This window comes from Neovison vison, chromosome 2 (genome assembly GCF_020171115.1).
Source record: "Neovison vison isolate M4711 chromosome 2, ASM_NN_V1, whole genome shotgun sequence".
NCBI lineage: Eukaryota > Metazoa > Chordata > Mammalia > Carnivora > Mustelidae > Neogale > Neogale vison.
Genome location: NC_058092.1, coordinates 236,028,563 through 236,040,844, shown reverse-complemented (window position 1 = coordinate 236,040,844; position 12,282 = coordinate 236,028,563). Strand labels below are relative to the sequence as shown.

General features: G+C 56.4%; 1 protein-coding gene across 5 annotated transcripts in view; it reads right to left on the bottom strand.

Annotated features, from left to right (window-relative positions):
- PTPRE (protein tyrosine phosphatase receptor type E) overlaps window positions 1-12,282 on the bottom strand; it is a 41,193-nt gene that overhangs the window by 17,194 nt on the left and 11,717 nt on the right. For all 5 annotated transcript variants that reach the window (XM_044240735.1, XM_044240736.1, XM_044240737.1 and 2 more), the window contains 5 exons: window positions 10,275-10,365; window positions 5,998-6,074; window positions 5,319-5,355; window positions 3,410-3,507; window positions 482-601 (listed from right to left, as the gene is read on the bottom strand). In XM_044240735.1, the coding sequence (XP_044096670.1) occupies window positions 482-601; window positions 3,410-3,507; window positions 5,319-5,355; window positions 5,998-6,074; window positions 10,275-10,365 (423 nt within the window). The remainder of the gene's footprint in view (window positions 1-481; window positions 602-3,409; window positions 3,508-5,318; window positions 5,356-5,997; window positions 6,075-10,274; window positions 10,366-12,282) is intronic.

The following is a 12,282-nucleotide window of genomic DNA, read 5'->3' as shown; positions in this document are numbered from 1 at the left end:
TGTAGGGAAGAATGCCTTGCATTCTTTTAGGCAGGGATGGGGCAGGGATGAGCAGGAAGTAAGTATGACAAACACTGAGGACGTTACAGAAATACTTTTGAGACTGTTAAAAAAAAAATCCCACCTTACCACTTCGGCGTGTGAAATGACATCACGCTACTGGGTGCGAACCGCCAGTCCTGGGGCCCCTCCCCCAGGTGACAACCTCCTCCACTCAAGATGGCGAGGGGGGCCCGGGGCTGCCTGCAGACCCCTGGGCACCTGCCTCCTCCTGCGTAGATCCACATCCTCAGTCCACTAAGCCCGACCCTGTCCCCTCCCTGCACGTGGCCCTCCCCAGCCCCCACTCAGCGAGAGCTCCTACAGCACCGGCGGGGGGTGGGGCAAGTCTTCCTATTAAAAACATTGGACGCATATTTGCTCCTGACACTGCTCTCCACAGGACGGCCTTTCCAGAAAGCCAGTAACTGAAAGTGCTTACGGACTGTATGCAGAACTTCCGGACGGTGTAATCTACCAGAACCACGCAGTCCTCCACGCACACGCGGATGTTCCCGTAGGTCCAGCATCCCTGGTCCGGCCAGTACTGCGAGCACTTCTCCTACACGGGATGGTTGCACAGAGATAACCAAGTCTGGGGGTGCTCCTGGCCCCGCCATCGGCATACACCAGCTTCCCTCAGGCGGTTCCTGGAGCTGGGAAAGGGCCAAGAATGCGAGGCCGTGCAGCTGGTGGGGGGCAGTCCCGAGTCTGTGCTCTGGCTGAAGCAGGGGCCCGCAGAGGACAGGTGCCCTGCACACAGAGGCCTGTCTCGGTACCAGCCCTCCCTCTGGGCTTCCGGTGGCTACACGTGGGAGACTGTGAACCTGCAGCCTGAGGCGGAAGAAGCCGCTGTGAGCACAGGACACAGGAGAGCGTGAGGACGCCATCCTAACAGGACAATGTCCCCTCCCTCCTCCAGGACATCTCTGAAGCATCCCGAGGAGAATTGGAAGCTCAAAGGTGCTGGTTTGGGCCATTCCTGGCCCCCTGGGGACCCTCCAGGACCCCCTGAGATGTTTCCCTTGAAAGGCCCTCACTTGGGCCTGAGGGTTGAGTCCAGGGCCCCCCACAGGGCTGTGCGTGTGGAAGCTTCTCCGCCCTCGGCCTTGGCCTCCCGGTCCCGCTGCGGCCACAGTCCCCTCCCTCTGGTCAGATCATGAGATGCTGGAGCAACTGCATTTCACAACCTTTCGCCAGAATGTTGAAGCCAGGGAGAGGACAAAGAAGTGTAACCAGTAAGAAAAGGGAACTCTATTGAGAAATGATCTCATCTGAAATGGTGAAAATCCAGATACAGAAACCGGCCGGCTCTGAGTCACAGAAATGGAAAAATCCAGTAGGAGGCTTCGGAGACAGATCAGAGAGAAAATGTCCAGGGACACGGCAACAGGATGCCTGCTGCGGGAAACGGAGGCGTACTCTGAGACCCGCCGCTCCTGTGCCAGTCTCACTGGGTCTCCTGTTTGTAAACAAGCCGTCCCCCTCACCACCCCCAGCCCCGCACTGCGCAAGGGCCCCCGGAGGGCCGCTGGTTCCAGGGAATCCCGGGGCTCTCAGGGCAGCGTCCTCCTTCTCTTTGGGGGCCAGGTCCTGGCCAGGCATCTGCTCGGAGCGTGGGAAGGGTTCAGCGTGCCGGCTTCAAATCCCCTGACTCCTGTCCCTCTCTCCATTCACGGCGCAGGATTCACTCTGTGGGAAGGGGATGGCCCTCTCCAGCCCAGTCCCAACCCCTTTGGAAACAAAACAAAAACCCCATCCTACCCGACAGGAAATGGTAACTGGAGGCTTTTTCCTGTGCCACTTGGCACGTACGAAACAAGTTAGTGAAGGTGACACCGGGAGGGGCTCTTCCCCTCCTGTCCTGCCTGTGGACCAGTGTCCACCTTGAGCTCCAGCTGAGCTCCCAGGGCCTGGCCCACGACTTCTGTCTCAAAGGACACAGCCAGAGCTTAGCTGCCTGGGTCCCAGGCCTGTGAGTGGCGGCAGGGCTGGGGTGGGGAACAGCAGGGACCAGCAGGACAGAGGTCTCCCGGCACGCTGGCCCTTCCTCTCCACCTGCTTGCCACCACTTTGCTCTGGCCCGCACACTGGAACATGCTAGAACAGGCTCCCCATGCCTGGCAAGTCTCCTTCTAGCCTCCAATTCTTCTAATCTGGAGAGCAAGCTCACTTTCTATAACTCAGGCCCTGCTTTCTGCTGAGAAGTCTGCCACGGGCCCCCGTCTCGGCCTCCCCTCCGAGGCCCAAGCCCGGTTCCCTGACGCATTTCTCGCCATTCTCCTTCCAGCATGGCCGCGGGCCCAGCAGATCCCTCCTGGCCTCACGGTCCCATCACCCTGCCGGGTGCCGCCTCTCTTGGGCTTCGTTTGGTCAAGTTCCCTCCAGCCTTGGAGATACGGTGCCACTCCGGACCCTGCCTTGACCCATACCCAAGGAAGGGAGGTGCTACTCCCTGTGGGGGTCTCCCTCCTTCCTGCCCCCGAAGCCACAATCACGCTGTGCTCTGCCCTATTCCTGGGGGTACGAAGGGAAGGGCTGGACGGCACAAAGAAGGCCTGGCACGCCCCCCGCCCTCACCCTCGGAGCCCTCTGTCCGCCAGGCTTGCTCCGCCCTTCCTGCCCACCACTGGCCCTGGGCCCCCGGCTATTTCTATGTTGCCTCCTGACACAGTTTACCTCGATCTGCTTTCTGTTTGGCATCGGCTCTGCCCAGGGGGACAGAGATCGTGGGGGCCAGGGTCTATGAGCTGGTTCACAGCACGCACCCCCCCCTACCCCGCATTGTCTGTCCAGGAGAGTGGACGCGAAGGAACATCTGTCACATTTAGGAAGTGAATCCATTTATCCTTCTTCTTTCTAGAGGTTTCAAGTTCTTATAAAGTACGTACATCCCCTTTTACTTTAGAAAAGCTCACACAGGGATGAGAGTGACATGCCTTCCATGCGCCTTGTTTTCCAAATTCATTTCTCTCGTCTGGGTAAGAAGCGGTAAATCCATCTTTAATTCTAGTCTGAGGCCCACCATGTTACCAGCCTGAAAAGTCTGAGGCTCTCATTTCTGAGGTCTGTGGCTCCCACCAGGGCGCGAGAGCAGTCGGCTGACCAGGCACCCTTGGCCGAGGAAAGGATGAACAGCGTGACATTTCTGTGTCATGGTCTAGGGCAGGGAGATGCTGAGGACACAGCACATTTATTTCAAGATAAAATTGCTGTGAACCACTGGTGGGTTTTTTGCTCTTTGTTTTTTTCTCTTCTTCTTCTGTGGTGATAAGGGAGAGGAATAGGAAAAGGATGTGGTGAGCTCGCCCCCCAGCGAAGCCCCAGGAGCTACAGGAGCGTCCTCTGTGAGTCGGAAGGCCAAGCTCACCTCTTTCCTTTCTTTCAGGTTCGTCAACATGACGATGGTGGCGGACTTCTGCTCCCAGATCATTCTCCAAAAGTCGTTAACTGTCTCTTGTTTGGGGCCTGTAGATAGGGGAGGATCCCAAAGTCAGGCCTGGAAAGGGGCCCTGGGGGTCCCCGCCCCCATCACCCTGGCTGTGGGGCCCCGGGGAGGCCACCGCCGCCCTGCTGCTCCGAGGCACGAAAACCCTGCTCAGGCGACCTGGAGATCGGCCGCTTCCCCGCCAGGTCCCGCCGCAGCACCACACCCGCTACCCTGCTGGGGCTGGGGAGTCCTGGGGGGCTGCGCATCTGCCCCTGGGGGGTGGCCCCGATCCCAAGCAGTAAAGGGTGTTCAGATGAGGCTCGGGTCAGCCTGTGTGTCACAGCAGCCTGTGCCCACTGGGGCTCGTCAAGCCTGCGGAGACCAGAGCCCATTCCAGAACGGCACAGGTGTCCGTGCGTCACACACACACACACACACACACACACACACACACTGCAGACTGGCCGACCCGCCCTCCGTGTCCGACCCCCTGCCCGCGTGTCCCAGACCCCTGCAGCGGGCCGTACTCAGGGCCGTCCAGGGAGACGCGGCTGGAACAAAAGATAAAGCATCCCCAGAAGAAAGTCCTCTGCCCTTTGCCCTCCTTCCTGCCTGAATACGGACACAGAGCCCAGAGACGCAGCAGCCATTTTGTGACCCGGAGGAAGACAGTGACACGTCACGGAGGGCGGAGCAGGAAGACACAGAGGCAGCTGCAAGCTGCTGCCTCAGCCCCGAGCTGCCTCCCCTGCTTACAAGGACAGAGAGAGAGAGACAGAGAGAGAGGGAGAGAGGGAGAGAGAGAGAGGAGCCTCTATCTGTGTTAGCTAACGTCTGTCAGGTTTTCCAACATTGTTGTCCTCTGGGTGTGCGTGCATGTGCCCTGCCCTGTTTCTTGGGGAGTGTGCGTCTTTGGTAAGTTCTCAAGTGACTCTGATGTACGCTGACTTCTGGGACCTGCTCTCTGAACGACTGTTGCTGAAGACACCTGCTGTGGGCCTGCCCCGGCTCCTGGGGCGATGGATGGTAGCCCAGATCAGAAACACACACACATGCACACACATACACACACACACACACACACACACACACACACACTAAGTGGCCTGTGTGCAAGGCTGAGGCCCTGCTGCCGGGGCTGAAGCATCCTCGTGGCTATGGCCTTGATCTGAAAAGGCCTTGATCTGATCTCCACCCCCGCCCCCAAAATCAACCACCACGTGGGAGCCACACAGAGCTCAGCCAGCTGAAAGAGATCCAAGTCTGTCTGAATGAACAAGCAGCCCTCTGAGACGGTCACTGCTGGGCTCCTGCGTGCCCTGGCTTTGACTCAGGCAGATGTGGAAAAGAGGTGTGTCTGTCTGTCTACACCCTCGCACTGTGTGGACGAGCACCCGACATGCCTGTTACACCCACACTTAGAAATGACCTCGCCCGCCACGCTCCTTATCGGTCGGCCCTGACCACAGAGGGGGACAAAGCGCCCAGAGGCCCCAACGTGTCTGCGTTCTCAAAGCTCTGTACACAGAATGAGCTTTACGGGCTTCGCACACAGATGCACAGAATGACCTCGGGACGCTCTCAAAGACGCAGACTCTAGCCCAGCATTTCTGCCCAGCTCCCAGGACACTCGGGGTCAGCAGAGCACTGCCTTGTGTCGCGAGGCTCCGCGTGCCTTGCACGCAGGGACAGGTGGGACAGACGGCATTCAGGCCACAGAGACGCAGCACGGCACACGGACAAGAAGCCGAAACGGAGCCCCCGCATTCAGGCCGTCAGATGAGGACCCGGTCGCCGTCCTTGGCATTTTACCCGAATCATCTTCTGCAAGTCACAGTGAGAAGCTTACCTTGAGCGGCGATGAATTTATTCTTCTCTTTGTAACCCTAGAACGATAAAATCGGGTCGGTAGGTTTTCGTAATTGCCTCTGCTGAAGGATTTCATTGTTGTTTGGAAGGTAACATAGTAATCACGAAAATCTTGGAAAACACAGAAATAGGAAGAAAACTCACTAGCAACTTCAGAAATTGTGCTACTTTTGATCGTCCCTCTGTCGAGTTTCTGTTAATACTTGCCCGGACACACACACACACACACACACACTTAAATATTCTTAACTGGTTAATAGATACAAATTCTCCTCCACTGTGTTTTCATGATAATTTTATAATTACTAGTAAATGATTTTTAAAGTTTCAGTTAAAGGGGGTTCTTAATCCAGTGGATATCGTTTGACCATAAACCTGTCTTACTGGTCCCTCCTAACCTGTTTTATCAGTAACATAAAGAACTCGTAACAAATGTCCCATGTGCTTCTAGGCTTCTTAAAAACGAATACCCAGACAGATGCTAATTCAAAAGGCCTGGTAGCATCCACGCCATCCGTACTATGGCCGAATGGCCCACGAAAGTTGTGATAATTTAATTCCTGGCCCTCCAGAGAAAAGTCATGATTCACACTGAGCCCCCAAATGGTCCAGATGTGCACGTCATGCTGGGCAGGGGGACAGGAAAATGGCAGACTTACATCTATGTAGGAAGCATTAATGTAATCTGAACACGGGGTTCCATCCACCTGGCTCAAAATCACCCTGGAATGATCATCTGTTTAAAAAAGAAACAACAAAACATGACACGAGGAAAAGGAACAACAAAACATAGCACATACATATCTTCCATCTATGGCATTAAACGCTGCAAAGGACGCAACCAGGTTTCCCACGGTGATCACAGGGACCGAGGAGGCGTCAGGAGACCCCTGTGGCATGACGATGGGAACGCATCTGTTTCACTGAATACTGGGCCTCAGCATGGAGGACAGGGCCAGACCCTCGCCAGCTGCTCAGTAAAACCTGCGGGATGACAGCGGAGGGAAGGATTCAAGTGGGGACCCCTGGATCTCCCCTAGAGCCGGAGCAGCAGCACGTGCTGGGACCCTACAGTGAGATCCCAATAGGCTTCTCTGAAACCCCAGCTGGGCACCGGTTGGTGTACTCAGGATAACCCTGGATGGAAGGACTGGGGCCCCCTTCCCAGGCTTTCCAGGGAAAGGACGAGCAGACGCCTTCAGATCTCTAGGGATGGAAAGTGGGCAGAACGCACAGAGACCTGGGCTGAGCACAGGGGGCCACCTGCCAGGAAGATTCGGGCTTGTTGAACAAGCAGTGCCCAGAGTAGGAGGGCCGACCACGGAGAGGTCTGTGTGGGGTGTGTTTTCTCTGTTTCTTTCTGAGTGTGTGTTTGTGGGGGGCGGTGTGCGCACACCCCTCAGGGAGGTTTCAGCCAGGGTCCCCTTTTGATTTCGGTGGACCCTTGTCACTCCTACCTTCATAGGCCACGCCCTCCATTAAGAAAACATAAAAGATGAAACATTTTATTTTATGACTGCGTTACAAGTTAATATGAAGCTTAATGTAACCCAGATTGGATTACGTATATATTATTTTCTGATTTTAAAGGAAATTAGATAATTTCATGGGACCTTAAAAGTGTTGCAGGCCTGGGCCTGGGTCTCCTCGCTGGCGTACTCCTATTCCTCTGGGGAGGGGCAATAGTGGGGTTGCCCAGACTCAGCCCAGGGCCTGGGTCAAGGGTCACAGATGCTTCTAGGGTTAGTCACGCTGTGCGGGGCACAGAGATTGGTAGAGGATGTGGGCTTCATAGGCATTTACTGCATGGATTCTGGAGAAATTCTGTATCCTCGGCCTGCTTTATCTTCCCTAGTCCCCACAGGACTGACACTAATTGAGAAGGCTGTGTTTGTGGTGTGGCTCTGGGGCAAGGACCCCAAATCCTAGCTGTTGTTTCCCGCGAGCCTGGAAGGCGGGCCGGCTTCAGACAACCACCGTCTGGACATCGCACTGCTGGGCCAGATCCGTCCTGTCCTAGCATGACGGGCCTGCGAGGCGCCCAGGGAAAGTCATGACCTATATGGGCCGTCAGGGTATCAAACCCCAAAGGTCCAGCTCAGGCAGACATTTCTGTGAGACCTTCCCACTCCCAGGGGCCGACAGCCCTGACGCAGAAATAGCTCTTCCTGAACATGCGTAAAGCTGGCTGAAAATCATCTGGTACAGTTTACGCTTTGAGAGCAACTATAGAAAGCTGAGGGCAAAAAATAGCCTCCTGGTTCAATTTAGAATCTCACAGTTTCTAAGAGCTTCCTGTCTTTTTATTCTGAAAGTCACACTTCACTTTCAAAACATTATTTCCTGAAATGATCATCTGTTGCTGTTTTTCCGGAGAAGAGGATGCTATCTCCTGATGAGCCACTGAGGCTTTCCACAGCCTGGCCTCGTGGACCCGAGACCCCCTGAACCACCTCCAGCGAACCAGCCCATTCCTGTCCCGGGCCCCCAGCAGGCCCCGGGGATATCTCTGGCCAACTCCTCAGTTTAAGGAGACGCCCTCTCCTTCAGCCTGTGCCTTGCTGATGCCGGACCCCCCCACTGGTGATCTTCAGGGCACATGCCAAGTGTGTCCACGAAACCATCCCAGAGACCCAGTGTCCCATCCACGCGAAACACCTTACATCCGGGCAGAATGTCCTGGCTCCTGATGACTGCCAGCACCCCGCCTCCTTGGCACAGGGCGCCTGGGCAGGAGAGGGCTGGGGCTGGACCTCTCCCAGCGTGGGAGGACACAGGATCGGCCCCGTCACATGTTTATACTAGCAGGAAAGGCCCACTTCCCTCCACAGCACGAGCTGGACAACATGGCTTGGAGCAAACATGCAGGGTGTGGGCTCTGCTGCTGGGGGAGGCAGTCCCTCACCCTGGGCCATCACCTCTGCAGCGGGGCGGGTGCAGCTAATTCCCACACCTGGCCATTACTCCCACCCCCACTGAGGCCTCACCAAAAATACTGTTAATTTTCAGTATAAATGTCACCTTTTAAAGACTAGAGGGGTGGGACGCCTGGCTGGCTCAGTCAGTTAAGCATCTGCCTTCGGCTCAGGTCATGATCCCAGGGTCCTGGGGTTGAGTCCCCCATCGGGCTCCCTGCTCAGCCGGGAGCCTGCTTCTCCCTCTGTCTGCCGCTCCCCCTGCTTGTGCTCTCTCTCAATCTCCCCCTTTCTCTGACAAATAAGTATATAAAAAAGCGATAATATAAAATAATAAAAACGATAATATAAAATAAAAACTATGGGGGTTTAGTAAGCAAGAGACAAATGGGGGACAGGAACCCGGGGAAGCGCTTGGTTCGGACGAAGTCCTCAACCTACACATTCAGCAGCTCAATGAATAAAGTAAACGAATTAAGGAAGCTAATTAGTTAAGCCACAAATAGATAATAATATTACTTTCCAAATATCCCAGTTTTTATTTGACACAAAACACCCCACAGAACCCAAGCCTCCCACCACAACTCTCCCCTCACTGGAGCTGGTCAAGCCTAGTGGCTGGCCTCCTCCCTTCTCCGACACCCCACGCCCAATCCTCCCAAACCGTCCCCCTGCATGTTCAGAGTCCAGTGTGGGCCCAAGTCCCCTCCCCCGCCCAGCTGCAGGGCCACACAGCTTCCTGACCCATGTCCTGCTGCTCCCTTGGCGGTTTATACAAATGCAATTTAGCCCAAAGGCTATTTGGTTATTTTTCATTTTATCTGGATCACAGCCTCACAGGGGCCTTCGCAAACAACACATGTAAATCCTCTGCGAGGTTCAGAAGAATTATTTCTATCGAGCACTGGGAGTCCAGAGGCCACACAAATTGGGCAGACCATGGCTTCTCTGGCCAGAGAAGACACGGACTTCACTCTGATCCTGAACATGCAACCAAGAGTCCACGGCCTGAAGCCCACTGCACAGGCTGGCATCCTTGCTCCCACGGAGGCTCTGTCGGAGAAGGGAGGCTCTCTGGGCATGCCTGGGAGGCCTGGGGTTCAGGATTTAAACCCTTCCTGGCTACCGTTTTGTCAGCCCAATGGGCAAAGCTCACAGTGGGGGTCCAGCTGCACGGAGAGTATGGAAACCCTCCTCGGCCAGCTTGTATAAGGGCAACTAGGAACTTTCAGGTTTGTCCTGGCACCAAGAGAGGCTATGGGAGCTGCCCCCAGGGCGTGGCCCAGCCAGCCACTTCCCTGGACAGACTGGTCAGCCCCCCTGGCCCCAAAGGCCTCCCCTGGCTTCCCGCAGTGGTTTCTCAGCCTTCCTACAACGTTGCCAAACCCCCAGGCATTTCTTATTCTTTTGTTTCTGTCCCTAGTCCAGGGGACCTGCTGCTGGTGCCAGGAGCACAGAGTCTGAGACAAGGAGAGGCCCAGGGCCACCAGCACAAGATGGGCTCAGGACTGGATCCCGTCAGAGGCCCCGCCAGCCCGTGTAGGTGGCACTCCCTTTGGCCCCTGGGCAGCGCGGGTCTCAACAATGAGCACAGGCTTGGTGGCCAGACCCACCACGACAGAGGTGGCCCAGGCTGCCCGTGGGAGATGGGCATCTACACTTCTGGTGCAAACACCGGTTTGCAGCGGTGCGGGTGTGGGCCCCCATCTCCTAGCCCTCGACCAACATGCTGCCCCGACAGGCACAGTCCCGGGAGCCGCAAGGGAAGGACGAACATCCTCCCGATGCGACCCATCGTGCGAGAAAGCTAAAATCTTACTGGGAATCAGGGCGCCTGGGTGGCTCAGTGGTTAAAGCCTCTGCCTTTGGCTCAGGTCATGTTCCCAGGGTCCTGGGATCGAGCCTCACATCGGGCTCTCTGCTCAGCAAGGAGCCTGCCTCCTCCTCCTCTCTCTCTCTGTCTGCCTCTCTGCCTACTTGTGATCTGTCTGTCAAATAAATAAAAATCTTTAAAATCTTACTGGGAAGGATGTTGGGGTATCTGTTTTTTTCTCTGTTTTCTTCCTTATTGGCCTGTTCAAAAGTTCCTTGTATGTGTCCAGACGGCAACGACTAGAAAAGAAAACACAGTTAGCATGAAAAGGGATGCATCCAGACACCGTGTGTGCGTCAGCCGCTCTAAGGAGCGCGGGCAGGAGGAAGACTCCATCTGGACAGCCCCCTGCCCCCACCCCCAAGTCTGCGGCCCTCTCTGTCTGTGGGCTGTGCTGGGCGCTGGGCAGAGCCGTGATGAAAGGCACTCTGGCTAGCAGGCCAAGGGAGCCGTGGGCATAGTGATGACCCCACGGTTGGACCCGAAGACACATGAAGTCAGGGACTTGCCCGGGCATTGTCACCCAGTCCCCTGGAGCGGTGTGTCCGGGCCCAAAGCAGGCCCACTACAAATACGGCCAATCACTGGGGTAGAGAGCAAGGGCGTCTGTGCAGAGGGGCTGGGAAGGTACACTCTGCCTCTGGGGCTGGGCTGAGGGACAAGCACAGTGATGCACCAGGAACTCAGCCTTGGGGCCCCTGCTTGCAACGCCGTGTGCTCGTGGTCCAGCAGTGAGAGCTCAGAGGGAGCCCCGTGGCGACTGCCGACCCCAGCCCCACCCGGGACCAGCACGAAGATCCCCAGGGGTCCTGTGTGCACCCTTGGCTTCCTAATCCCCCGGCCTCAGGTGAGGACATGAAGGGGCCACTCGGACCCTGTAACCGATGTGCTGCTCAGTGGATGCGAACCCGGGCTCCCTGACTTCCATTCCTCGACAACTTGGGGCCCCTCCCATCCTGCCAGCTCGGGCCGTGCTCCTGCATGTGGGGGCTGCTGGGCCATCCTCTGCACTCAGATGAGCTGCAGTGCACAGAGGGAAAGAGCCTTTTGAACCCCCACATCATGCCTTTCAACATCAACTTAAACATTGACCGGACCAGGAACCCCAGGAATTCAAGCACTAAGTGAGTCTTTGCAGCATCTTCGGTGTGCTGGGCCCCGCAGGAGGAGCTGGATCAGGGGCCCCGGCCGTCACAAGTGATCCTTAGATGACACAAGCGTCACCTCTATTTTACAGATGAGGAAACCGCCCCCCACGGCTGCTGCAGATGTGGCTGGAATGCCCTGGCTTGCAAGGGGCAGATATGGGGTCAGGGCCTGCCGTCTGGCCTGGCACGGCCACGAGGCCACAAGGCAGGTGCTTCCTTCTTCAAGGATAAAGTCCCAGGGGCATGGGGGCAGGGCTCAGAGTGCAGCCCAGACTCTAGGCCTGCTCACCCCGTGAGTCAGGAGGGACAAACTTGCCACGCACAGGTGCCCAGCGCGTCCCTCTCCTGGACTACAGGGCTTTTCCACCCTGACTCAGCCCCTGCCAGCCAGTGTCATCTTTTCCCCGTTTTGGGGTCACCACACTGGCTGGCCATGGTCAGAGAACCTGCCAGGGCCGGTGTGGAGGCCAGCCTGGGCGGGGGCAGGTGGTGGCGGGTGCTTGGGACCAGCACCTTCTCTGCTGGAGTTTCTGATTCTTATCAAAGCTGTCTTGACACTGACTTCCTGGACCCGCCCTGGACAGGGAATTGGTGATAACGTTTACGACTTCTCATCGTCTACACCTGAAACCTGTTTGTGACCTCAGCCCTGAAAATAAAAATGAGGTGTATTACTGTGATGTCACGTGTTCACCAAAACCCGCCCGATGGATGACGCAGGAACCCCAGCTCTGGACTTGAGAGCATGACAACCCGTGAGCAGGAGTCACCGTGTGGAACGCGCGGAGCGCACGGAGGCAAGAACAGCCGGGGAACCCGTGTGCAGGGAGGGGCGGGCACGTGGGAACCCTTACCCTCAGCGCGAGTTTTCTGTAAGCCTAAAACCGCTCTACAAATCAAAGTCTATACGAATAATACATTAAAAAGACAAAGAAAAAGAGGCCCCGGGATGCCTCCCTCTTCCTTGGAAGGAGCGCGTGGTAGGGAGGCCGGAGGGGTCTCGGTGGC